Source organism: Mandrillus leucophaeus, unplaced genomic scaffold (assembly GCF_000951045.1).
Source record: "Mandrillus leucophaeus isolate KB7577 unplaced genomic scaffold, Mleu.le_1.0 Scaffold839, whole genome shotgun sequence".
In the NCBI taxonomy this organism is placed as follows: Eukaryota; Metazoa; Chordata; class Mammalia; order Primates; family Cercopithecidae; genus Mandrillus; species Mandrillus leucophaeus.
The window spans coordinates 20,250-47,645 of NW_012109130.1; the positions used below are offsets into that span (position 1 = coordinate 20,250).

The window sequence follows — 27,396 nt, forward strand, 5'->3', positions numbered from 1 at the left end:
AAAAAAAAATAACAATCTAATTAAAAATGGGCAAAATATCTGAATAGACATTTCTCAAAAGAAGACATACAAATGGCAAACAAGCATATGAAAAGGTGCTCAACATCATTGATCATCAGAGAAATGCAAATCAAAACTACAATAAGATACAATCTCAGGCCAGTTAAAATGACTTATATACCACCACACTTGGCTAATTTTTGTATTTTCAATAGAAACAGGGTTTAGGCTGAGGCACGGGAATCACTTGAGCTTGGGAGGTGGAGGTTGTAGTGAGCTGAGATCACACCGCTATACTCCAGTAGGGCAACACAGTGAGACTCTGTCTCAAAAAAATAAATAAATAAATAAAACAAACAAAAAAAGGCTTATATGCAAAAGATCAGCGATACGATGCTGGCGAGGGTGTGGAGAAAAGGGAACCCCCAACACTGTTGGTGGGAATGTAAATTAGTATGACCACTATGGAGAACAGTTTGGAGGTTCCTCAGAAAACTAAAAATAGAGCCACCATAGGATCTAGCAATCCCACTGCTGAGTATATACCTGAAAGAAAGGAAATCAGTGCATAGAAAATATATGTGCACTCTCATGTTTGTTGCAGCACTATTCACAATAGCCAAGATATTGAAGCAGTATAAATGTCCATAAAGAAATGAATAGACAAAGAAAATGAGGTACTTATACACAATGGGGTACTATTCAGCCATAAAAAAGAATGAGATCCTATCATTTGCAGCAACATGAATAGAACTGGAGGTCATTATGTTAAGTAAAATAAGCCAGGCACAGAAAGACAAATTGTGTATGTTCTGACTTATTTGTGGGAGCTAAACATTGAAATAATTGGACTCACGGAGAGAGGAAGTAGAGGATGGTTAAAGAAGCTGGGAAGGATAGTGGGGGAGTGTAGGAGAGGTGGGGATGGTTAATGGGTACAAAAGATATAAAAAGAATGAATAAGACCTAGTATTCACTAGCACAACAGAATGACTGTAGTCAAAAATAATTTGTGTATATTTTTAAATAACTAAATGAGTATAGTTGGATTGTATATAAAAGATAAATGTTGGAGGTGATGGACATCCCATTTACCCTGATGTGATTATTATGCATTGCATGCCTATATCAAAATGTCTCATAGTAATCTATAAATACATACACATGCTATTGTACCCACAAAAATTAAAAATAAATATTTTTTAAAAAATTTAAAAATAGGGTAAATTGAGCACTCTTGTGTGGGATTTTGATAGTGGAAGAGGTTGTGCTTATTCTGGATCAAGAGAATACAGGACATGTTTGTACTCTCCACTCAATTTTGCTGTGACCATAAAACTGCTCTAAAAATGAAGTCTGTGTTTTTAACAGCATATGATACAGAGTTTCACACACTGAATTTGCCTAGTGAATTATTATCTAGCTCCAAAATAATTGTATTTTCTACTATATAACACATTACATCATCTGTGTAGCTATCTCTCTCACAAAGTAGAAAGTCTGTGAAATAGAACATAAGGAAGGAGAAAGAACTGTGATCCAAGCAAGAATCATGGGTCCACAATTCCACCCAAGGAAGCTAGTTCAAAGCAAGAGGAAGAGCACAGCTTTTCACACAATTGAATAGATCTCAACTTCCTGATTGTGGTATTGAAGATGCCGACAGTAGCCCGCTGCTCTGTGAAGGCAGTTTTCCGACCTACCATTCTTGGCTACTCCTGGGATGTTTTACTTGGCTGTGAGATCCCCCTGAGAAGCTTCTCTTTTTCTCACACAATTCCTCCATCAGCAACGTGTGGTGGGCGGCACACGGTGACTATGATTCCTGGAGATGGCATTGGGGCTGAACTTATGCTGCATGTCAAGACTATGTTCAGACATGTGTGTGTGCCTGTGGCCTTTGAGGAAGTGTCAGTGACCTCCACCTCTGCCTCACATGAAGAGGAAATTCACAGTGCCATCATGGCAGTTCATTGAAACCCTGTGTCTTTGAAGGGTAGCATTTAAACTGATGTCACCCTGCCACCATCATACAAATCCTTCAACAACATGTTTCACACCACCTTAGATCTCCGTGCCAATGTCATTCATTTTAAAAATTTGCCAAACGTGGAGACCTGGCACAAGGACATAGCCATCCTAGTTGTTCGGGAGAACATAGAGGGTGACTATAGCAATCTGGAGCATGAGAGTGTGAAAGGAGTAAGAGAGAGCCTAAAGATCATGACTAAGGTCAAGTCTTTGCGCACTGCTGAATATGCCTTCCAGCTGGCCCAGTAGATGGCATGCAAAAAAGTGACGGCTGTGCACAAGGTCAGCATCATGAAACTGAGAGATGGTCTCTTCCTCCAGTGCTGTGGGGAGGTGGCATCCCGCTATCCTCAGCTCACCTTAGAAGATATGATTGTGGACAATGCCACAATGCAGCTAGTATCCCAGCCCCAACAGTTTGATGTCATGGTAATGCCCAATATTTATGGCAATGTTACCAACGCTCTCTGCACAGGGTTGATTGGTGGGGTAGGCGTTGTGCCTGGAGCCAACTATAGCCACATATATGCAGTGTTTGAGACAGCTTCAAGGCAATGTGACAATTTAGTGAATACAAATCTGGCAAACCCTACTGCCATGCTGCTGGCAAGTTGCATCATGCTGAATTACCTCAAACTCCACTCCTATGCCACCCACATTCATACTGGAGTCTTGGCATCCTTGGACAACAAAAGTATCCACACCCCAGATCTTGGAGGCTTGGGTACCACATTGGACATCATTCAAAATGTCATAGATCACATTTGAAATGTCAATTAATTGGTCTGTGCCTTGGAGGCTAAGCTATCCCCCAAAGTCTGTCCTGTCCTACTTGTTACCTCCACTCTTCCTGCTTTAAAAACCATAGCCAGTTTAGCTCCTGCAGACTCCAGAATAAACCAGCTTATGCTTTAATTCACAAGCATGGAAGGGTGGGGGCCTGCGTGAACCAAAACTGATTTTTCACCATTAAATTGAGTGCCATAAACATTGCTTGTTTGAATTAGCCAAACCTAAATGAATTGAGGACATTCTTATCTATTTTAATCCACAATTCTCCCTTCTCTATGATATGATATACTGAATAAATCAGAGCTGTTTGTGGAGTCCTGGGGCTTTCCCAGAACTTGGCACACTGATTTTCTCTTTATCTCGGTCATTAAAATTCAGCAAACCAGCCTGCAGAGAAGCCTGGCTTCTCTCTAGAGGTCGTTAATGAGTTAATTAGTGCAATAAACTTTGCCTAAAAAATATACATTGCAACTTTTCTAATAAATAGGGCAACATACAGCAGAGCTGGCATAGAATGCTTCCACTCCTTCCTAGATAGCCCATCTTTCCCATAGTCTTATTTATCACCTTTATGTTAGGAATTTTCTCCAGTGTTCTTTTTCACACATGAACATTTTGGGGCACTGCAGCTCTTCTGGAAAGGGGATTCTTGAATTCTTCCAGCTGGGCTCAAGAGCGTAGAGGTGAAAACCCCAATTAACAGGCACTAGGCCCACAACGTTTTGCTAAACAGAGAACCATCAATTGTAAACTCTTTGCTCAGTGTTTCACAGTCTTTTACGGTTTACTTTCAATCTTTCTTTCAAAGAAAGAATGTATATATAAAACAAAACAAAACAAAACAAAAAACACTGAGCTGAATGTTTACTGTCATTTTATTCTATTTTATTTATAGTTTTTTTTAGAGTTATAGTTGGGAGACACACAAACTAAAATAACTGTATTAGTGCTTGAAAATTGTTACTTAAGTAGGACTTTAAAAACACAATGATTGTAAAAACTTAAAGTAGTTTTATCAGCAGGAATGGCCTGTAGATAGAAATGAGACAGAAAAATAATGAATTCTAGATTGTGGAAATGTGTGTCTCGCCTCTTACGTTTGGATCTCTGCATGGTTAATAGGTCACAAATTAAAGACATTTAGATCATAGAAAGTTTCTTACAGTTTCCAACAGGCTCTGCCTTAATCATATTACCTTGGTCTAACCTTTCCTAATTGGGTATAAAGTCAGGGCCAGGATTTGGACAACTGAAAGCTAGTTTGAGAGGATTTAGTCTGAGAAGAAAGTGAGTACCTGCAACCCTATCTCGAAGTCTTTCTTTAAGAATAAGGCAAGCAGGGAAGAGTCTATGTATAAATTGACTGTGATAGTCACGTTACTGGCCATTAGACATGTCACTGCCAGGGCTGCCACTAGCCCAAATGGTGCCCACCTCTGGGCTGATCTAGAACTACACCAAAGGCATGTTTTTTCAAGTGGAGCAAGGGGCAGATTTTAGCTAGATGACCCCCTGCACCTCCAATGCCAGGCTAACTGATATTACTTTAACCCATACTACCCACACGTACCACTCTTTTTTATGATGATGAGGATTTATTTATGGCACAATCAGGTTAATGGCAGACAGTGGCCCAGCTGTTGGCTTCTATTTGGCAGTGGGGGTTTATGATACACTTGAGTTAAAATTTCTCTGTCTGTTAAAGATGGTCATTTTCAGAATCCCATTACAGTTCTTGGACCAGACTGCTGCAATGACACCTAGTGCACCATAGTAACATTTTTCATTTCCGCTGTTAGATGTTCTCACTTAGATATGAACATCTCTAGGGTAAGCTTCATGTGTTTTCTTTCCTTGTCCTTTGTAGTGTGTAACATAATGGCTGGTACATAATACATGGGATACATGTTTGTTTAATCAGCCAAAATATGAATGTTATGGTTGATATTGCTACACTGCTACACTTTTTTATCTGTAAAGTGTGATAACTGTACCTGCCTTACCTTTGTTGGAAAGATTGAGAAGATTCACGTAAAACCTATATTGTTGTGCCTATAAGTGCTTAGTGTATTTTAAAAATTATTATATTCATTGTTACACAGAATATACCATTCTAAAATATAATTCTGAATAGAACTGAGTGAATTTTATTAATTCATTATGGATTTTTGATTTGCGGCCAACTTTCAAATGGAAGAGCAAATCATATCTGCTGATTCATCAAATCTCCTTATTCTAGCTCCTTTTTATTTATTGAATCTGACAACCCCTCTATTTTTTCACCAACACCTTCTTCCTCATTAGCTTTTCTTATTGGTAACTTCCCAGTTTCTCTTACTGCAAGTATAGCTTCCTAACTATGTCTTGCCTGTAGCTTAGCCCTGTTCAATCTATTTTCACAATGCACCCGGCATGATCTTTTTGAAAGGCAGAGATATCATGTCCCTTTCTTAAAACCTTTATTCAAAGGCTTCATTTTGTCTGTAAAAGAAAGGCAATGGAGCATAGCATGAAAACCATCTAGCATGAAAACCATCTAATGTTCTGGCCTCATCTTCCCTTCCTCAGGTTCACCATGTCTATCCCCCAACCCTCATTCCAATATCAATGCAATGTGGCATTCCAACAAGAGTACAACAAAGTTTATTGTTAAAGGACCATCTATTTGCTCTAGATCAGGCCTTTGTGCACAGTCTTGGTTCCTTTCCTCTTCAGTAGATGAATTTCTCCTCATGCTTAAGGACTCAACTTAATCATCACCTTTTTGGGGGAGTCTTATCTTTTTACCCCCTTCCCATTTTTTTTCTGAGATTTAGGGCATAACTCTCAGTGCTCCCCACCACAGCTCTCTGTATACACTGTCTAGTATTTATCTCTCTGATTGTGATTACATGCCTTATCCCCACCATCCCTCATTAACCTTACTGTACAACGCATCCCTTGGCAACAGGAGTGACAGTCATTCATCACTATAGCATCAGAACCTAGGATGGGGGATATATCGGGACAGGCTCTTAGTTCATGCTCACTCTAAAGAAGAAAGGGTAGAAAAGGAAGAAAAGGAAGGGAAGGGAAGGGAAGGGAGAAAGGGGAAGGGAGGAAGGAAATAAGGAAGGGAGAAGGAAAAAGGGAAGGAAAGAGGAAGGAAGGAAGGGAAGGAAGGAAAGGAAGGAAGGGCTTACTCCTATGGCTTAGGAGTGGGGAATTGGAAGAGCTAATCTACTGCAAAATGCTCATCTGACTTCAGTCTATGAACCTATCTTACAAGATTACTCCTCTCTAGAGAAGACTAAAGCCCTCAAGGTAGTAAAACAGTTGGCAGGCTGCCTCTGTTTCCTGAGAAAATGTCTGTACTGCATTTTTTGGATAATTTCATCTTAGCCTTTATCAGTTTACCCTACTTTGTTTACAATTCTGGTGTTATAAAAAATAGCATCAACAAGTTGCCTGATTTTTCTTTAGATTACTCTTTCTCTTTACAGATTTGTTTTGGTTACTGGTCATACAAATTACTCAGTCGCTCAGATTTCATAGCTGACTGACATTCATCCCAACTCTGCCACACAGGAGCAGTGTGACATTGGATAGGTTGCTTAACCTCTCTGATCTCTAGTTGCTTATCTGTGCAATAAACATAAATGTGTACCTTCATGGGATTGTTGTCAAAATTAAGTCAGATCGTTTTGGTTGTCTATTGCTGTAAAACAAACTACCCAAACCTTAGTGACTTAGAATGACCAACGATTATTTGTTGTGATTATGTAGATTAGCCAGAGGCTTCTTCTTAGCAGTAGGATGGCTGAGAGCTCCAGAATCACCTCATTCACATGGCTGGCAGTTGCTACTAATGATGGTCAGTCAGGGGCCTCCATTTTTCTCCACATGGTTGTCCTATGTGGTATTTTGATCTCCTCACAACATGGCACCTGGATTCTAAGAAGGAATGTTCTAAGAAGCAAAGACCAAGGCTGTAAACCTCTTAAGGCTCAGACATGAGAGTTGCTTAATACCATTTCTACTACATTCTATTGATCAAATTAGGCAATAATAGGATAGACCAGATTTAAGAATCGGGGAATAAATTCTGACTCTTGATGAATGACAAGGTCACATTACAAAGGGGTACATGGGTGAGGAGCACTATTGATGTGACCATTTTTGGAAACATGCTCTACCACCATGAAAATGTATTTAAAACTCTCGGGCAAGATGGCCCAATAAGAACAGCTCCAGTGTGCGGCTCCCAGCAAGATCAATGCAGAAAGTGGGTGATTTCTGCATTTCTAACTAAGGTACCTGATTCACCTCATTGGGATTAGTTAGTCAATGGGTGCAGCCCATGGAGGGTGAGCCAAAGCAGGGTGGGGTGTTGCCTCACCCGGGAAGTGCAAGGGGCGGGGAACTCCCTCCCCTAGCCAAGGGAAACCATGAGGTACTGTGCCATAAGGAGCAGTGCATTCTGGCCCAGTACTATGCTTTTCCCATGGTCTTCACAACTCACAGACCAGGAGATTCCCTTGGGTGCCTATACCACCAGGGCCCTGGGTTTCAAGCACAAAACTGGGCGGCAGTTTGGGCAGACAGGGAGATAACTGAAGGAGGTTTTTTTTCATACTCCAGTGGCACCTGGAATGCCAGCAAGACAGAACCATTCACTCCCCTGGAAAAGGGGCTGAAACCAGGGAGCCAAGTGGTCTAGTTCATTGGATTCCACCCCCACGGAGCCCAACAAGCTAAGATCCACTGGCTTGAAATTGTCACTGCCAGCACAGCAGTCTGAAGTCGACCTGACCTGGAACGCTTAAGCTTGGTGGAGGAAGGGGCGTCCACTATTACTGAGACTTGAGTAGGCAGTTTTCCCCTCACAGTGTAAACAAAGCTTCCAGGAAGTTCAAACTGGGTGGAACCTACCACAGCTCCAACAAGCCACTGAGCCAGACTGCCTCTCTAGATTCCTCCTCTCTGGGAGTAGCATCTCTAAAAGAAAGGAAGCAGCCCCAGTCAGGGGCTTATAGATAAAATTCCTATCTCCCTTGGACAGAGCACCTGGGGGAAGGGGCAACTGTGGGTGCAGCTTAAGCAGATTTAAATATTCCTTCCTGCTGGCTCTGAAGAGAGCAGTGGCTCTCCCAGCACAGTTCTCGACCTCTGCTAAGAGACAGACTGCCTCCTCAAGTGGGTCCCTGACCCCTGTGCCTCCTGACTGGGAGACACATCCCAGGAGGGGTTGAGAGACACCTTATACAGGAAAGCTCTGGCTGGCATATGGCAGGTGCCCCTCTAGGACAAAGCTTCCAGAGGAAGGAACAGGCAGCAGTCTTTGCTGTTCTGCAGCCTCTGCTGGTGATACCCAGGGAAACAAGGTCTGGAGTGCACCTCCAGAAAACTCCAGCAGACCTGCAGCAGAGGGGCCTGTTACAAGGAAAACTAACAAACAGGAAGGAATAGCATCAACATCAACAAAAAGAACATCCACACAGAAACCCCATCCGAAGATCACCAACATCAAAGACCAAAGATAGATAAATCCATGAAGATGAGGAAAAACCAGCGCAAAAAAGGCTGAAAATTCCAAAGACAAGAATGCCTCTTCTCCCCCAAAGGATCACAACTCCTCTCCAGTAAGGGAACAAAACTGGACAGAGAATGAGTTTGATGAGTTGACGGAAGTAATCTTCAGAAGGTAGGTAATAGCAAACTCCTCTGAGCTAAAGGAGCATATTCTAACCCAATGCAGGGAAGCTACAAACCTTGAAAAATGGTTAGAGGAATTGCTAACTAGAATAACCAGTTTAGAGAAGAACATAAATGACCTGATGGAGCTGAAGAACACAGAATGATAACTTCGTGAAGCATACACAAGTATCAATAGCTGAATTGATCAAGTGGAAGAAAGGATATCATTATTAATGATATATTGAAATGAAGGCAGAAATAAATAAGTTTTTTGAAACCAGTGAGAACAAAGACACAATGTACCAGAATCTCTGGGACACAGCTAAAGCAGTGTTTAGAGGGAAATTTGTAGCACTAAATGCCCACAGAAGAAAGCAAAATAGACCAATAACAAGTTCTGAAATTGAGGCAGTAATTAATAGACTACCAACCAGAAAAAGCCCAGGACGAGATAGATTCACAGCCCAATTCTACCAGAGGTACAAAGAGGAGCTAGTACCATTCCTTCTGAAACTTTTCCAAACAATAGAAAAAGAGGAACTCCTTCCTGACTCATTTTATGGGGCCAGCATCATCCTGATACCAAAACCTGGCAGAGACACAACAACAACAAAAAAAGAAAATTTCATGCCAATATCCCTGATGAACATCAATGCAAAATCCTCGATAAAATACTGGCAAACCAAATCCAGCAGCACATCAAAAAGTTTATCCACCACGATCAAGTCGGCTTCATCCCTGGGATGCAAGCCCGGTGCGACATACACAAATCAAAAAACATAATCCATCAGATAAACAGAACCAATGACAAAAACCACGTGGTTATCTCAATAGCTGAAGAAAAGGCCTTCAACAAAATTCAACACCGCTTCATGCTAAAAACTCTCAATAAACTGGGCATTGATAGAACATATCTCAAAATAATAAGAGCTATTTATGACAAACCCACAGCCAATATATACTGAATGGGTAAAAACTGGAAGCATTCCCTTTGAAAACCAGCACAAGACAAGGATGCCCTCTCTCAACATTCCTATTCAACATAGTATTGGAAATTCTGGCCAGGGCAATAAGGCAAGAGAAAGAAATAAAGCGTATTCAAATAGGAAGAGAAGAAGTCAAATTGTCTCTGCAGATGACATGATTGTGTATTTAGAAAACCCTATCGTCTCAGCCCAAAATCTTAACCTGATAAGCAACTTCAGCAAAGTCTCAGGATACAAAATGAATGTGCAAAAATAACAAGCATTACTATACACCAATAATAGACAAACAGAGAGCAAAATCATGAGTCAACTCCTATTCACAATTGCTACCAAGAGAATAAAATACCTAGGAATACAACTTATGAGGGATGTGAAGGACCTCTTCAAGGAGAACTGCAAACCACTGCTAAAGAAATAAGAGAGGGCACAAACAAATGCAAAAACATTCCATGCTCATGGATAGGAAGAATCAATATCGTGAAAATGGCCATATTGCCCAAAGTAATTTATAGATTCAATGCTCTCCCCATCGAGCTACCATTGACTTTCTTCACAGAATTAGAAAAAATTACTTTAAATTTTATATGGAACCAAAAAGGAGCACGCATAGACAAGACAATCCTAAGCAAAAACAACAAAAGTGGAGGCATCATGCTACCTGACTTCAAACTATACTACAAGCCTACAGTAACCAAAACAGCGTGATACTGGTACCAAAACAGATATATAGACCAATGGAACAGAACAGAGCCCTCAGAAATAATACCACACATCTACAACCATCTGATCTTTGAGAAACTTGACATAAGCAATGGGGAAAGGATTCCCTATTTAATAAATGCTATTGGGAAAACTAGCTAGCCATATGCAGAAAACTGAGACTGGACCCCTTCCTTCCACCTCATACAAAAATTAACTCAAGAGGGATTAAAGGCTTAAATATAAGACCTAAAACCATAAAAAGCCTAGAAGAAAACCTAGGCAATACCATTCAGGACATAGGCATGGACAAAGACTTCACAACTCAAACAACAAAAGCAATGGCAACAAAAGCCAAAATAGACAAATGGGATCTAATTAAAGAGCTTCTGCACAAAATAAGAAACTATCATCAGAGTGAACAAGCAGCCTACAGAATGGGAGAAAAATTTTGCAATCTATCCATCTGACAAAGGGCTAATATCCAGAATCTACAAGGAACTTAAACAAATTTACAAGAAAAAAAACAAACAACAAAAATCTCCATCAAAAAATGGGTGAAGGATATGAACAGACATTTTTCCATAGAAGACATTTATGCAGCCAACAAAAGTATTTAAAAAATCTCATCATCACTGGTCATTAGAGAAATGCAAATCAAGACCACAATGAGATACTATCTCATGCCAGTTAGAATGGTGATCATTAAAAAGTCAGGAAACAACAGATGCTGGAGAGGATGTAGAGAAATAGGAATGCTTTTACACTGTTGGTGGAAGTGTAAACTAGTTCAACCATTGTGGAAGACAGTGTGGCAATTCCTCAAGGATCTAGAACCAGAAATACTATTTGACCCAGCAATGCCATTACTGGGTATATACTTAAAGGTTTATAAATCATTCTACTATAAAGCACATGCACATATATGTTTACTGCAGCACTGTTCACAATATCAAAGACTTGGAACCAACCCAGTTGTGCATCAGTGATAGACTGGATAAGGAAAATGTGGCATATATTCACCATGGAATAGTATGCAGTCATAAAAAATATGAGTTCAGTCCTTTGCAAGGACGTGCATAAAGCTGGAAACCATTCTCTGCAGACTAGCACAAGAACAGAAAACCGGACACCACATGTTCTCACTCATAATTGAAAGTTGAACAATGAAAACACGTGGAAACAGGGAGGGCAACATCACACACTGAGGCCTCCGGGAGAGTGGGGGACTAGGGGAGGGATAGCAATAGGAGAAATAACTAGTGTAGATGACAAGTTGATGAGTGCAACAAACCACCATTCCACATGTATACTTATGTAACAAACCAGCATGTTCTGCACATGTATCCCAGCACTTAAAGTATAATTAAAAATAATAATGAAATAAAGTCTATAAAAATTACAAAAAGCACTCTTACCACAGTGTCAGTCACATGGGGATTGCTTAATTAATGGCAACTGTTATCAGCCTTGACTGTTTCCCTCTTATATCTTCTCTAGCTTCACTAGCTGCCACTTCTGTCCCCATAGTGTGCCCTTTGTTGGTTCCCTCCATTCCATATAGTTTATTCTGTGCTTATACCATCTGAAGGACTATTTAAAAAGTTGTTGAACTAGTCTCAGATTTGAACTTCTTTATTTCACATTTTGTCTTGTATTAATTGGACATCTACTTGAGTTTAGCCTTAATAAATCATATGTACCTTGGGAGTAGGAAACATTCAATCAATATTCTGGACCTTGTATTACCCAGCACAGTGCCTTACATATGGTTGGTGCAATCTGGTAATTAATTGCATGGCAAATTGGATTGAAGATAATAGTGATTATAGCTATTATGCATTATTGAGTTTATGATGTCATATGTTGTTCTATATGCTTTGTATTTATTAACTTATTTTCATATCGACCTATTCAGATGATGATTATTATCATCCTGATTTTATAGTTGAGAAAACTGAGGGACAAAGATGTTAAGAAATTTAACTGAGGTCACACAACTAATGGGAGTTGAGGCCACCTTTAAAAGTCAAGGAGTTTGGCTTTAGAACCCAACTATTTCAATGGTCATGAGCGTTTGTACATTGTGAATTTTCATACCTTTATGTGAAAGTGGATTAGGTTTCAGCGACACATCAATATCTCCTTTTGAAAAAAATTATGTAGATGCACAGAATTTAAGAAATGTAAAGAGAGCTCAGTTTTGCAAAAGCTAAAGCCAAAGAAGGCAAAGTCAGTTGCCTCAGTCTCACAACTACTACATAGCTGAGACAGAATGAGAATCCACATCTGATTTCAGATGAAGTTCTTGTTCTGGTATTCCACAGCTATCTCCTGATGTGACTTGTAGGAAATGCCACTTCTGACTTTTATAAATACTTACCGTATGTCAGGTATGTTTTTAATTGGTTTACAAATATTAATAAATTTAAATCTCACATTCACCCATTATATTGATAAAGAACCTGAAGCACTGTCTAGTTCACTGACTTGCTCAAGGTCAATTACAGACAGTAAATAGGGAACCAAGATTAAAACGCAGCCCAGGGCACCAGTGGCTAACCATACTACTAAAGCTGTCTCTCAAAGTGTTGGATTAATTAGATATTTGTGAATGAAAAAGAAAGAATATCCAGATAAATGAGATCATTTGGTACCAGAACCAAGCATCAAATATTGAAGACAGATGACATTTCAAGAATGGTAAATCAAATAGTAAACTTATTTCCTTAGAGTAATGACAGTCACAAAGAGAGAACACTTAGAACAGGAATGATGTGCTATTGAAACAAAAGAATTACTAAAATAATGATATGAAGTAGCCACAAATAATTTTGCAAATAAAAAGAGGATTTTTAAGAAATGTAGCCAGTTCTGGGTCATTATAGCAGTTGCAAAATGGTGACATCACTAAAGGCTCAGTTGGGAATATGCATAATTTCTACAGGAAGCTGATTAAAGAGCTAGACATTTTTTGAAGGGAGGCACTTGGTCCTTGGAGTTTCCCTGACAACTTGCATAACATTGGAACTCAGTGTGGTAAATTGTTCTTCACATCAAAATGAATTTGCTTACACTGATATGGAAAGCTACATGTTCTGCATTTGTGATTGCTCCAGGAAATGCAAGGAAAAGAGAAAAGACATATTTGAAGTGGAAAAAAATGGCTCAACTTCACAAAGGCAATTAAAAAACTTGGAATGTCTTGTTACCAATTTTGCAAATACTTAAAAACCAACTCAGCCTGAGTAAAAACAGCGTCTACTGATGAAGACTGTAACGTGGACTCTGATCAGCTTAAGCATCTGGTTTGCTACAGTTAATGCCAAATTTAGTGCATACACAATAGATGTAAATGAATAAATGTTGCCACAAAAGAGAGGGAAAATATTGTATATGTCTAAATACAAGGTTACTACTTTTTTCCTTTTTATCCCTCATAAAAAGGAAATGCTTTAAATTCAAATCCTTATAAAGGTTCTCATATTACTAGGTATTCTCCCAGTTCTATTATTTTGAACACAAGAAACATTTTGGGGAGAAAAAAATGACACTAGCTATACTGGCTTATTATTTGAATTGAAATTATCTGGAAAATAAATTTTAATAATAGGCAAAAATACCCTCTCAACAAATAGTTATTATTCCTGGGAGCATAGTCTCACAATTGCAAATATTGAATGTCATTATTTAATTAGCTTGATTGTGGTGACAATTCTGCATTATATATGTATATCTAATCATCAAGTTGTATACTTTAAATATATGGAATTTAAAATTATCAGTTATACTTCAGTAAATCTTGAAAAAATACTAATGTAAATACTGATAACCATACAGAACACTTAATAACACCGTTCAGTTTTTGGTTACATTGTAAAGATCACAAATACAGACCTATTAGACAAATGGGGAAGGAAGCAGCGCTGATACTATGCAGTTGGATTCTTGTGACTTTGCTGGAAAAGATGTCAAATACAGATTCAAAAAGTGCTTTGTCTCAAACAACTTAGACAGATGGAATGATGATTAATTTAGAAAACTTCAGAGAACTTGAAAAGTGGCTCTGGGCTGGGGAAAAATTTTAGGTCAAGATTCATGGGAAGAAATTAAATGAAATTATTTAATGTTTTTATAGTAAAGAAAAGATAATGTTTCTATACTAATATATAATATAGTCCATGAAATGATATACTTAATATAGCTATGCATAACTGAACCCATAAATCAAATATTATTAAACAATATTTATTTAATATATTCCTTAAAGTTATTCAAGTTGATCTAGAATTTTTTTCATTCTTTAGATGTTGTCATTAATTTAAAAAAATATTTTAATTATATTTGGAATTTATTTCTATACAGGCATTTACATTGCTTCCTATCTGCAGCATTTTGTGGGAAAAGGGATCAAAGGAGATTTTGAAGTTATTGGGAAGAAATCTATAATAGCAAAGGAAGAAGCCAGGGTTTCTGGACATATCGATATTATGGAAAGAAATGCAAAGGAATTCAAGACAAGATAGGCTACATTCAGGGTGATATGGTCATAGACCAGGAATTTCAAATGAAGTTATATTTAACAACTTAAGGCTGGTACTATAGCACACCTATGGTACTTCATCTAGTTCTGATATTTTAAATTTATAAAACGTGTAATTTCTGTTGAAGGTATACAATGTTAACTTTATGATAAGCTTCAGAAAAAGATGTTGAAAAACTTCATGGTTAAATGAACTGTTTTCTCCCAGGTAAGAAAAGCCTCTGCATTCTCCTTTTCAAGGTATTCAGGTTGTGATAGAATTAAGTTATTTTGATCTCAGTTTTATTCTTACCAGCAGCAAGATCTGTGTATACTCAGTAACCTTACCCATTCATTCTTTCACTCCTTTACTTGTTTCTCAGTGTTCTTTGTCTTCCATTGAATACTTGCTTTGAGCCATAAGCTGTGCAAGCACTGAGATTGCAGCTCTGAGAATTGATGTGCTTTCTCTCAAGGAGTCCACAGGGCTGAGAAAATCAACAATAATCAGACAATTGTAATGGAGCATAATAAATATTGTAATGGAAGTATAAGCAGGATCTATGAGAGGACAGAGGCAGGGAAGGGAAATCATAGTAACCTCTCCAGAGTAAGTCCTGTCTCAGATGAACCTTGACAAAGTTTAGGAGGAGGGAGAGAAGGAGGGAGGGAGTAGAGAAAGAGAGAGGAGAGAAGAGAGCAAAACAGGGCTGAGAGGGCTGCCATCACCTGCCCATTACTTGACATGCAAACTTTTTACTTTTTGCCTCATCATTTTTTATTTTTTACCCTATAATTATTGTTGAACTCATTTTACCCAAAAAAGTCTGTCCTGATTATGTTTTTAATCTATATGGAAAGATTTTCAAGATTTAAGGTGAACATCTGATTTTTCTATGAAATGTTTTTGTTTCAATGATACTCTTTACTTTGATTAATTAATCTGATTCAAAATCTCACTATGGTTAGCTCTAATTCTTGTGATTAGGATTTATTACTTTCCTTAAGCTAGTTCTCAGCACAATCAGTAGCTCTGCAAACCTTTTCTGTTCTTTGTCGTGTTTCTATCTCAATATCAGTTTCTCTGAGCTCATGTTTTATTAATTTGTTATTTTCAGTCCACTTCTTATCTACTTCTCAGATGTCTCCTTAGTAGTGAAATGGATCTCATATTCCCTTCCTTGGTGCTCAGCTCCAGAGTGAACTCACCTTTCTGATACCGTTTTGATCTCTTACTCCTTCTGGAAGTAGCAGGTCTGAGAATTGATGTGCTTTCTTTCAAGGAGCCCACAGGAGTTTCTGCTGAAATCTTATCCATCACCCTCCTTAGTCAGCCTTCCTAGAGCAGGTGGCATAACCTACTCCTGCTGATAGCTCTGAGAAGCCACCAATAGGCCAATTTCTGCCCAGGGTCTGTGGTAATTCCTGTTGCCACTTTTCTGCAATAGTAGCAGAATTTATACCATCTGGACCATTCGGTGCCATCAGGAAATGGCCAAAACATTCGCATGCCCCTCAGGTTCAAGTAAATAAACAGCAGCAGCAGCAGCAACAACATTTCCAGTGAGAATGACCCTGTCATTCTTCTACCTGATACTTTCCTCTTCTTTTCCCAAGAAATCACCTTTCCCCCTAAAAGGATCATCTGCTCTCTATCTTCTTTCTCCTGTGAGGCTATTTTGTATCTGTCTAGAGTACTCCAGAAGTGGGCAACTGAAGGTATTAGCATTACTTGACCACGGTTATACTTTTTATCCAGATTGGCAGATGCTTTTTACAGTCTCCGGCTGGATTTCATTGAAAAAAGCTTAAAATTCACAGGAGGAGGAAAGTACTTCTCTCCCAGGATCCCCACTGAGCTGATAACAGTCTATGGGAAGTCATCTGTTTAAACAGAAATAAACATGCCTTGGGATGCCAGGAGACTATTTTCAGTTTTATTAAGCTATTTTCAGCTTTATTAAGAAATCTGTGTTTAATTTTTGTAGCATTTTCAGTCCTGTTCATTTAGCTTTTCTCTGTGTGTGGATCAATTAGAACACTTGGGAGCAGACATTGCATTCTGCTCCTTCCAGAATCACAATACATTTGGAAGAGAGTAAAGAACCTGAAACACCTTCAGTCACCCAGTCAGAAACTTGTACTATATGGCTCTTCATGGGAAAAAGTAGTCCTGATTGGATATTGCCTGTGTATGGATCCTGGGAAATTTCAACATTTTATTGTTTTTACATATATACACACACATACACACACACACATACATACACACACACACACACATATATGTATAGATGTGTACATATATGTGTGTGTGTGTGTGTGTGTGTGTGTGTCTGTGTGTGTTTATTTTTTGGACCCTATAAATTGGTAGATTGGTCACCTATAATAAGTTAGACACTGTTTTAGGTCAGGGTCAGCAATCTGTGCATATGTAAAGGGTCAGATAGTAAACATTTTAGGCACTGTAGACCTTATGGTCTTCATTGCAACTGTTCAACTTTGACATCTGAAAGCAATAGGAGCCATAGATAATATGTGGACTAATAAGTGGCTGTCCTCTAAGAAGTCTTTATGGACACTGTAATTTATATTTTGAATACTTTTGTCTAACATGTAATATTTTCTTTAATTTCTTTTTCAATGATACAAAAATATGAGCCATTGTTTGCTCCCATGCCATACTAAATAAGCCTGCAGGCCATAATTTGTGAACCCCTGCTCTAGGAAAAGCAGCTTAAGTAATAAATAGGACAGAAACCCTGACCTCTTGTGACTTTTGTAGGGAAATTAGACAGTGAGCATCTAAACACACAAATAATATTTTTTTCAAATTCTAAGTGCTAGGAAGAAAGGAAAACAAAACAAAACAAAACAGCTAGTTGTGACTGAAAACCCCTGGTGGTAAGAGGACTGAGGGCATGGACTGCATTAGCTGCTTAGAGAAGACTTCTCTGAGATAGCATCTGAGTTGATCTCTGAATGTTGCCAGGGAGACATGTGAATGTTGAAGGGACAGCAAAGGCAAACCTGTGAGTCAGGGATGAGCTCAGGGTGTTTAAAGAAGCAAGAATACTTTCCTGGCTTGAGAGAATATTACAGAGGAGAAGGAGGAGGGTAATGAAATGAAAAAGGAAGGCAGGTACAAGTGAGGTAGGAACCAGAGGCCAGAAGAAGAGCTTTGGGTTTATTCACATTTCTGGGCTAGGTCGTGGGTTGTTTTATCAGCTGAAGAGTGATAAGAAGTGGTTTATAACTTTAGACAGATCACTTTGGCTGCTGTGTGGATGAGGATCATCATTGATCCTCTACTCTCAGAGTAGAGGTTCAGAGGAGGGCAGTCAGGAGGCTACAGTGGGCTCTAACAGTCCAAAACAGAGGCTTTTCCATTTGCTCTTTTTCTAACACTTTTCTCTTGTGTGAATCTGGTAGAAGCTTGGGGGAAGGTGAGAAATCATGATGCAATGCAGTTCAGGTTGGAGTACTGAATGAGATTTGCACCAATAATATTTTCAAATTAACTCCATATTATTTGTAATGCTCACAATGATAGCTAACAATTTGGGGGATATTCACTAAATGTAGCATTATTTCATTTAATTCTCACAGCAATTCTGTAAGGCAGGTGTCATTATTTACTCCATCTGTGAAGAAATTGAGATACTAATAGTCTCTACAATGGGTGAAGAGATCTCAAAACTGGCAAGTGGCAGAGACAGTATAGGTTCCATGCTTGGCTCTTAAGCCTGTGATCTGTTCACTTGCTCATCTTCTCCTCTGTTTCAGTTATCTGCTGCTACATATAAAACCAACTCAAAGTGTTGTGGCTTTAAACAACAAACATTTATGATTTATTCTCATGATTCGTGGGTTAACTGGGCTCAGCTGGGTGGTTCTTCTGTTCCATATGTTGTTGACTGGAATTATATGTGAGGTTATAGTCAGAAGTCCATCACAGCCTGAGACTTCCCAGATGGCTTCATTGTCATGGCTAGTAGTTGGTGCTAGTTGGCTGGGGTGTCTCTGTTTTCTTCCATGTGACTTCTAAGCCACCATTATGTTAGACAGAATTTCTTACCGAACGGTAGATGGATTCTAACAAGGAAGCTTCCAGAAAACCATGTTCCAATGTGCAAATGGTTATCAAGCTCAACATTAATTACATTTGATGATGTTATTACCTCGGAGTAATTCATATGGCCAATTACAAAATTAAACTTGAAAAAGAATCTACACGAAAGGTGGGTTCATTTATGGAACCAATCAATACCTATAATATTATTATTTTGGCTTCTGCCTTTATATAGAAATATAGAGGAATGGTTTCCTCTTTTGTAGAATATCACGGCCCTCTTCTCAGGAATTAAAGATAGACTGAGGCACCAGATATTTATGAATTCATGTGTTGATTAGACATTTGTTAGGTTTTTACTACAAGTGAAATACTGCTCTAGGTTCTGTGGGATAAAACAAAAAGGAGAATGGGGGCTGGGCACAGTGATTCATGCCTGTGATCCCAGCATTTTGGAAGGCCTAGGTGGGAGGATCACTTGAAGTGAGGAGTTTGAGATCAGCCTGGGTGTATAGTGTGACCCTACAAAATTTTTTTTTTTTTAATTAGCCAGGCATGGCAGCACATGCCTGTGGTCCTAGGAACTCAAGAGGGTGAGGCAGGAGGATCATTGGAACCCTGGTGTTTGAGAATAGAGCAAGCCATGATCATACTGCTGCACTCTAACCTGGGCAACAGAGCAAGACCCCGTATCTCTCTCTCGCTCTATATCTATATCTATACCTAGGTCTATCTATCTTCTATCCATCTGTATGCATACATACACACATACATAGATAAACAGAAATAAATAAATAACAGTGTAAGACGTGGGCCATTCCCTCAAAGTGCTTAGTGTCTAGGAGAAAATATGCTATAAGATGGTTATCTAAAACATATGAAAGCATGTTTGTAGATAAAATATATACCTTAAGATATGTTGCAAATTGTTTTTATTAGAAGGCTGATGTTTTTCAAAAGAAGACATACAAATGGCTAACAGGTATCTGAAAAAATGGTCAACATCACTAATCAACAGTGAAATGCAAATTATATCCGCAATGAGATACTATCTTACCCTAGTCAGAATTGCTATTATTAAAATGTCTAAAGGCCCAATGGGTTTCCATCTGACTATAGCCTTATGTATGATTCCCTCTCTATGTGGAGAAAATATAACTCTAATACACTGTTGGTGAGAATGTTGGTGGGAATTAGTCCAACCTCTATAGAAAACAGCACAGAGATTTCTCAAAGATCTAAAACTAGAACTACGATTCTATTCAGCACTCTCACTTCTGGGTAGCTACCCAAAGGAAAAGAAATCAATATACCAAAAAGATACATGCACTTGTATGTTTATCACAGCACTGTTTAGGATAGCAAAGATGTGGAATCAACCTAAGCATCCATCACTCAGGTTGAAACTGTAAGAAAACAGAAATGTGTTTCTTACAGTTGAGGAGACTGGGAAACCCAAGATCTAGGTGCTGGAGAAAGCTTGATTTCTTCCTCCAAGGTGGTGCCTCATTGCTGAGTTTACTGGAAGGGATAATCACTGTGTCCTCACATGGTGGAAGGCAGAAGGCCAAAAGAGTCTTCTCTGTAACCTTGAGCCCTTTTATAAGTGTGCTAATCCCATTCACGGGGCAGAGCCCTCAAGAATTAATCACCTCCCAGTGGCCACACCTCTTAATACTGTTGCACTGGGGATTAATTTGCAACATGAATTTCAGAGAAACCATCATTCAAACCATTTTGAATGGTCACATGCTCATTTAATTTTAATATCTAAGCAGAACTTGCTGATCATTGTTATAATACAAGTGTGGGGTATTCTAATGAGATACAAAGCCGAAGAAAAGCCACCATACCATGAAACATGTACTCAGACTATTCCACACACTGTCTAAATGCTTTCTATGTGTGATTTCCTTTTATCTCTATAGATGCCTTTGTACATGTAGTGTAAATATCTTCATTACCTAGATAATGAAGTCTTAGGAATTGTTACTTTCTCAGGAGTCAGAGACAGGGCTTGAACCCTGGTCCCTTTGACTCCCAAATCTATTCTCTCTACCACTGTGTGACACAGAAGTGATGCAGTGGGCAAAGGATTGCAGTGGGATAAGGATTGGAATGGTGTTCAGGATACTTGAGTTCCAGTCCTTAGGACTGAACCAACTAATATGTTATCCTATACAAATCAGCTTCTTTTGTCTGTTTTTTTTTTCTCTCTCTCTCCTTTAAAGCACAGAATTCTACATTTCTATGGTAATTTAGATCTTACATTTTCCTGACAGCTAACATTGTAAATCTTCTGCACTCCTATTTTGTCTTGCCCTGTCTATTGTTTTTAAAACAGTGTATATCACCTTCTAATATTCTGTATCATCGACTTAATTATTTTGTATTGTTTCATCCATTTCCTCTGCTGTAGGATGCACATCCCAGTGCCACCAAAATTTCCAGGCACATGGGAGGCTCCTAATAAATAATATGATGCACCCTTTTAAAAGGAAGATGGGAGTGGAAGGAGAAGATAGGAAGTGAGGATAGAAAATATGATGTAACAAGCAACAAGAAGACATGGGTGCACTGGTATTAGAATGATTTTTATTTCTGTGGGGAAACAATGAAAGAAGATGGGACTGTGGGCAGGATGCACAATTAAGAGGGTCTCCAATGTCACATGAAAGAGTGCAGATTTTGTTAGGTGATGGAAAGCTAGTTTTATCTCCAGGACTTGTTAGTGAACTAAAATTCTAGGAGTGCAATGGTTGATTCTAAGAAACAACCCTTGAGGCTTTATTGTATTTGAAAGTATCATTTAACTTTCTGCTCAAATGTATGGTCAATCTTTCTTGGGAAATGACAAGAGCCATCAAAGAAATAAGAAGTGATATTGTACCCTGAGCTCAGTGAGAAAAATGTGCAGATGCAGATGTGTTACTCCTTATTTATAGTAATTGAATTTTAAATTTAATTTAACAGTAAAAATCTGCTATTTAGAGGATTGTTACACTGTGAAAGACTTGAGAAGCACATAGATTCTAAGGGTACTTAGAGTATCATTTGATGCCTGATGGGTGACAAGCATAAATGCATCTAAATTAATCATAATTGCCATTCTAGCAAGTGAAATGCAGCAGTGTGTTTTTCAAAAATGTGCTTCCAAAACATAAACAGAATATGATAAATAGCAGGTCAAAAGACTGATGCTACAAGGCTATGTGATGAACAAACACAGGCTACCAAAATGTGTACACTACACATCTAGACAGTATAGATTCTATGTATATATTACATTTGTTACAAGCATTTCATAATCATCCTTTTAAAATAGCTGCATATTATTCTATTTTGAACAATTACAAAACTATATTGTATAAAAGCTTTATACACTTTTGGACATTTAAGAGTTTGAATTTTCATAATCATAATCATCACTATAATCAATATCTTAGTGCACTGTTTGTTTTTTCTCTGTATTAAGGATTGTTCTCCAGAGAGCCCATACTTGCAGAGAAATTACTGGATCAAAAGATATAAATTATTTTTGGATCAATTCTGTATGCCAATTTGGTTAAAATTGGCACTTGTTAGTGTTTTTATAGATTACTGTTACTGAGGTTGAGATTATGTTTTTTAGCCAGTTGTTTGCTCTTCTCTGAAATGCCTGCTCATGCCTTCGGATCGTTTGTCTTTTGGAATCTGGTGTTTTTCATTTGGATATCACACTCAGAATTCTGCATATGCAAAAAGTCAAGTCTTAGTCAAGCCAAATTGTCAATATACTGAAACAATTAATCAATTTATTGGGACAGTTGGTCAATCTACTGAAATGACGGGTCATTTCATCTATAAGAGTGGATCAATTAAATGAACATCTGGTAGAGTAAAGGTGCTCCCAATAAATCATGTTATAAAGCAGAGCTGAAAATAAAGGAATACCCTGCATAAGCTAGTTCACGACTTGCTCATGAGTTCACAAGCACCTCCTTTCTGATTCTTACTGAAGTATAATAATAATTGTGACGGAAAGTTCAAAAAACATCTGTTTTCCATATACACTAAGAATCTCTGCACTAATTGCAGTATGTCGATGTTTTTATTTTCTTTCTCATTGGGTATTCTGAGAGCAATTATCCCTTTAAAATTAACAGCCTCAGTTCTCTCTTTTCAGTGGCGTTTACTCAGATGAAACTCTCATCAACTTCACCTAATAAATGAGAAAGCTCATTCCCTCGTTTATCATAGGTTCTACTCTGCAGTTGTATTCATACCAGATCAAGGTACGAGGAAACTATCCAAAATTATGAGCACAAGGTTATTACACTGTACGTGAAAGAGAAGAATATTTTTTTCCACCTGAGTCTGTGGAAGTTTTTCATTAGCAGGGATGCTGTCTCCCAACTTTGCCATCGTGACCCTAGAATGTAATAACATTTAAGACGCAATAGGAACTAAGGTCAGCAGGCATAAAAGAGGTCTGAATTCTTTCAGTCTTACACCATGCCATTCATTGGAATTATATTCTTAATTATATGTTTGTTCTATGAAGAATTAGGGTATTGAGTCCACAGTGTGCCTTTTTCCATGATTTCCTATTCATTTAAGTAATTTATTTATGTCTGGATGTTTGCTGTAAAAATAGACACTGTTAATTCTGGCCTGCATTATTGCTCTGCTGTAATGAGCCTTGGTGACCCTGCATCAGGGGACACTATTTTCTTCTGGCAGGTGTCATGGTGTCAACATTGACAGCTCTTTGGCTAATTAAAATTTAAAAGATGGTAGTATTCATGCAGCTGTGATAAGATTATATCTGATTTACTATAGATGAAATAGTCCAATAATTTAATCCATTTGCAGCTAGCCCTGTGTGTGTGTGTGTGTGTGTGTGTGTGTGTACATGCATATCGATAAGATAAAAGTAAATTTATATAACAGAAAAAAAGAGGAAAAGGAGCAATTTCTTCTTTCTTTATTCTACACCTATTGCCAAACACATACCTACATGTTTACCAGTACACTCACACACAAGAAAATACCTCTCCAAAGAGCAATGGCTCATAATAAATGTATTATTTTAAACTCAGTCAAGCATAATTTCTTTCTGGATTTTGTTCTGAATATCCAGGATGTTAAAGATATTCTGAATATTCTGCCCAATGGAGTAGAGATCTAACCAAATCCTTAAAAATGGACCTAGGACACAAACTGGTTCCATGGTCTTTACCTTGACAAAATATAGTAGTGACACATTTCCGTAGCTTTATTCTAAGCTAACAGGCAAAATTTATTTATACTCTTTCAAAAGAGAGGCCCATATGAACCCTTACTTTAAGCAAGCAGATTGAGCCACAGTTCAATATGAACCCAAGGTCAAATTTGACTTAGCAAGTAATAAAAACAAGTAAACCTTGTACTCAGAATTAATTTTTAAAAAATTATTGAGTAAAGTTCTTTGTTTTTATTGTACCTCAGAAAGATTCAGGGCCATTTGTCATGAATAGGAGCTAAACTACATAGGTCATATGAAATGAAATGCTAAGTATGATTACTTACATGCAGGAAAAAGCCTGGCTTGTGTGGAATCACATAGCTCTAGGTTGGAACGCTGGCTTTACCACTTACGACTGGGTAACCTTTAGCAAGTTACTCAACTGCTCTGAATCTCAGTGTCTTTATCAATAAGGATAGTAATAGTAAATACCTCATGGGGTTGTTATGAACCTTAAGGGAGATAATGTATGCAAAGGAGGCTATAGTGTATCATGGTAGAAAGCTATTAAAGATAACAATGGTGCTAAATATAGAAACTGTGTTAAAGAAAACTCACTAGATTTGTGAGTTTTGAGCTCAGAAAATCTGGTTTCTGAGCTAAGACATCACTGAAGCAAGCTATTTAGTTGTAGAATATATAGTTCATATTATATATGAACTAGAGGATATTTAGCCTCTCCACTCCCTCTGAGAAGGCTGGATAATAGGTCATAAGAGTTGACTCCTCTGGACTGGAACACCCTGCATTTCTCTCCCAATTTAAAGAAATATGTTTAAGGAATATATAGGAATGAGAATGTGATGAAAGTAGCATAATCAATAAGGAATAATCAGTAAGTGTCTTACTCTTTTATCATAGAGCTTATGGTTTAATTTCCAGGATTACTGTCTGTTCTAGAGAGAAAGATGTTTTTGAAGGGATGATCAGGATCTCAGTTTTTAAATTTCATTCCCCCCAAATTTGACTTTCATCTTCTCTCCCTCCTCCCCCAATTCACTATCAATTCTTCAACTTTACTTTGAAGTTTATCTAGCTGTGGGAAACCATTTTCTTATAATATTATCTTGTGATAGGATCATAAGCCGCTGACATTATTTCTAATTATACACAGTAAAGGCTTTAATTTCCTCCTTGAACCACTTACACGCAGTATGTGAAACATGTTCCTTTTGATCATCCCATGGGGTTGCCATTACATTATAGGAATTTCATCAAAAGGGAAAGAGTTTAGGAGCAAGGGGCCTCTAAAATGCCTTGAAAAAAGCAAAGTTCCTGGGTGGTGTTAACTGTCAGGTAAACCCAAGTAGTTACCATTTTGGGGAAGGTCTTATTTGAGCCAGACATCATTTTACACATTTAGCATATGCTTTCATTTAAGTTTTACATTCATTTTGTGTGGTAAGGGTATTGTCCCTATTTTATTAAAGAATCAGCTGAACAGAGAATTTTGATGTTATTAAGGTCACATAACAAGCAATTTGATTCAGGTCAAACTCCAAAGCTGATTTTATTACTCTATGCATGCCTCTTAAAGCCTATTAAAAAAACTCACTCTGATATATATATATATATGTATGTATGTATATATTCTGAATATGAATAAACTTTCTATCATTTCTTAGAATGATTTTTAAAATGCTTGACCTTCCTGCTCTTTATTGTTCAAACTCTACTTCCATAATAAGAAATGATGTGAAAACAAATATTCCTTAAAATAAGTTTACCTTACCCTTTCCAATTTAAATGAGTGGATGGGAACTTTTAGAAATTGTAAGTTATTTTTAATCTTTCGCGGTAAAAAGCTAACTTGTTCTTCTTTCCAATCAGTATTCTAATGTTGCTTATTGTATTAGTCAATTTTCACACTGCCGATAAAGACGTATCTGAGACTGGGAAGGAAAAGAAGTTTAATGGAGTTACAGTTCCACACGGCTGGGGAGGCCTCACAATCATGGTAGAAGGCAAGGAGGAGTAAGTCACATCTTACATGGATGATGTCAGGCAAAGAGAGAGAGCTTGTGCAGGGAAAGTCTTGGTTTTAAAACCATCAGATCTTGTGAGACTCATTCACTATCATGAGAACAGTGCAGGAAAGACCCACCCCCTTAATTCAATCACCTCCCATTGGGTTCCTCCCATGATGTGGGAATTGTGGGAGTTACAATTCAAGGTGAGATTTTGGTGGAGACACAGCTAAACCATATGACTTATGATCTTAATGATGTAGTTTATTTTACATAGGCTAGGCATAGCAGATACAACTTGTTACTCTTAACATAAAGGCATTTCTACTTAATGGAATATGTAGGGAGTTCTGATAAGTACATTATATGCATTACTTTTTAACATCGAAAGAACTATAGGGGAAAACAGCTATTTAATCTAATTTAATAGATAAGAAGAATGAGGTTCAAAGTAACTATTTACTTGTTAAGGCTATGTAAAACTAGTATGTATCAGAACTCAGATTTGAAACCAGATCTACCTGGCCCTGAAACATGTGTGCTTTCTATTACATCAATCCTAATAAATAATACTAACATTGACTATCACTGTGATTAATATCCAGACATGCTGATAATTACGGTATTACCTTGACATTTAGTGCTATGCAAGGAGTAATATAAACTTCACTCAGCAAATATTCACTGAGTGGCTACTATGTTTCAAGCATCATGGTTGGCAATGTAAAGCAAAAACGAACATGGTTTCAGTCCTCCTGATATTTGTAACCTAGTCAGAAGACATATTTCACATAATAAGACAATTTGTAAAGTAATACTAAGTGTATGGTTATAAACTTGACCTAGCTCCTGGGTCAAGGAAGGCCATCATGAAGAAATAATCATAGGTTGAACTAAGAAGGTATCAAAATTTGCTGACATTCCTTTTGATCATCTTTGAGGATGATGTTGCATTACAAAAATTTAACACAGGATGCTATTTGAAAGGATGGTGTCCAAGCAGAGAATGTTGTTATAGGATCTGTATAGAATGGAATCAGCTTATTGATGCTATGCAGGTTCAGAAATGGGAGGAACTTTCCATGTTGGAGTAGAAGGGGAGAAGTCTGAGGAGGTAATACGGGCTAGAGCCTGCAGAACCCTGAGTGCATGTTAGATATATTCATCTGTATTTGATGGGTGCTGAGAATTCATTGAAAGGTTTTAATTTGAATATAATCTGTCATTCAAGTTGACTGAGCTTTCATTTCAAACTTCAGTATATGGGCAGCAGACACCAAGCAAGTAACCCATGTAGTGACTTTATGAGCTGAAAATTAATCTGTGCATTTCAGTAACAAAATCTGTAGCTTTACTGGCTTCTCATAGTGTTAATGACTCTGAAG

At 37.9% G+C, this 27,396-nt stretch overlaps 1 protein-coding gene and 1 pseudogene across 1 annotated transcript in view; both read left to right on the forward strand.

The window, feature by feature from the left end:
* The first annotated feature begins 1,530 nt into the window (after positions 1-1,530).
* On the forward strand, positions 1,531-2,116 carry LOC105530679 (annotated as a pseudogene).
* A 92-nt stretch (positions 2,117-2,208) lies between these two features.
* LOC105530677 (protein kinase C-binding protein NELL1) overlaps positions 2,209-27,396 on the forward strand; it is a 315,608-nt gene continuing 290,420 nt past the window's right edge. Inside the window, exon 1 of the mRNA XM_011968316.1 lies at positions 2,209-2,426. Coding sequence (XP_011823706.1) covers positions 2,414-2,426 — 13 coding nt within the window. The 5' untranslated portion in view covers positions 2,209-2,413. The remainder of the gene's footprint in view (positions 2,427-27,396) is intronic.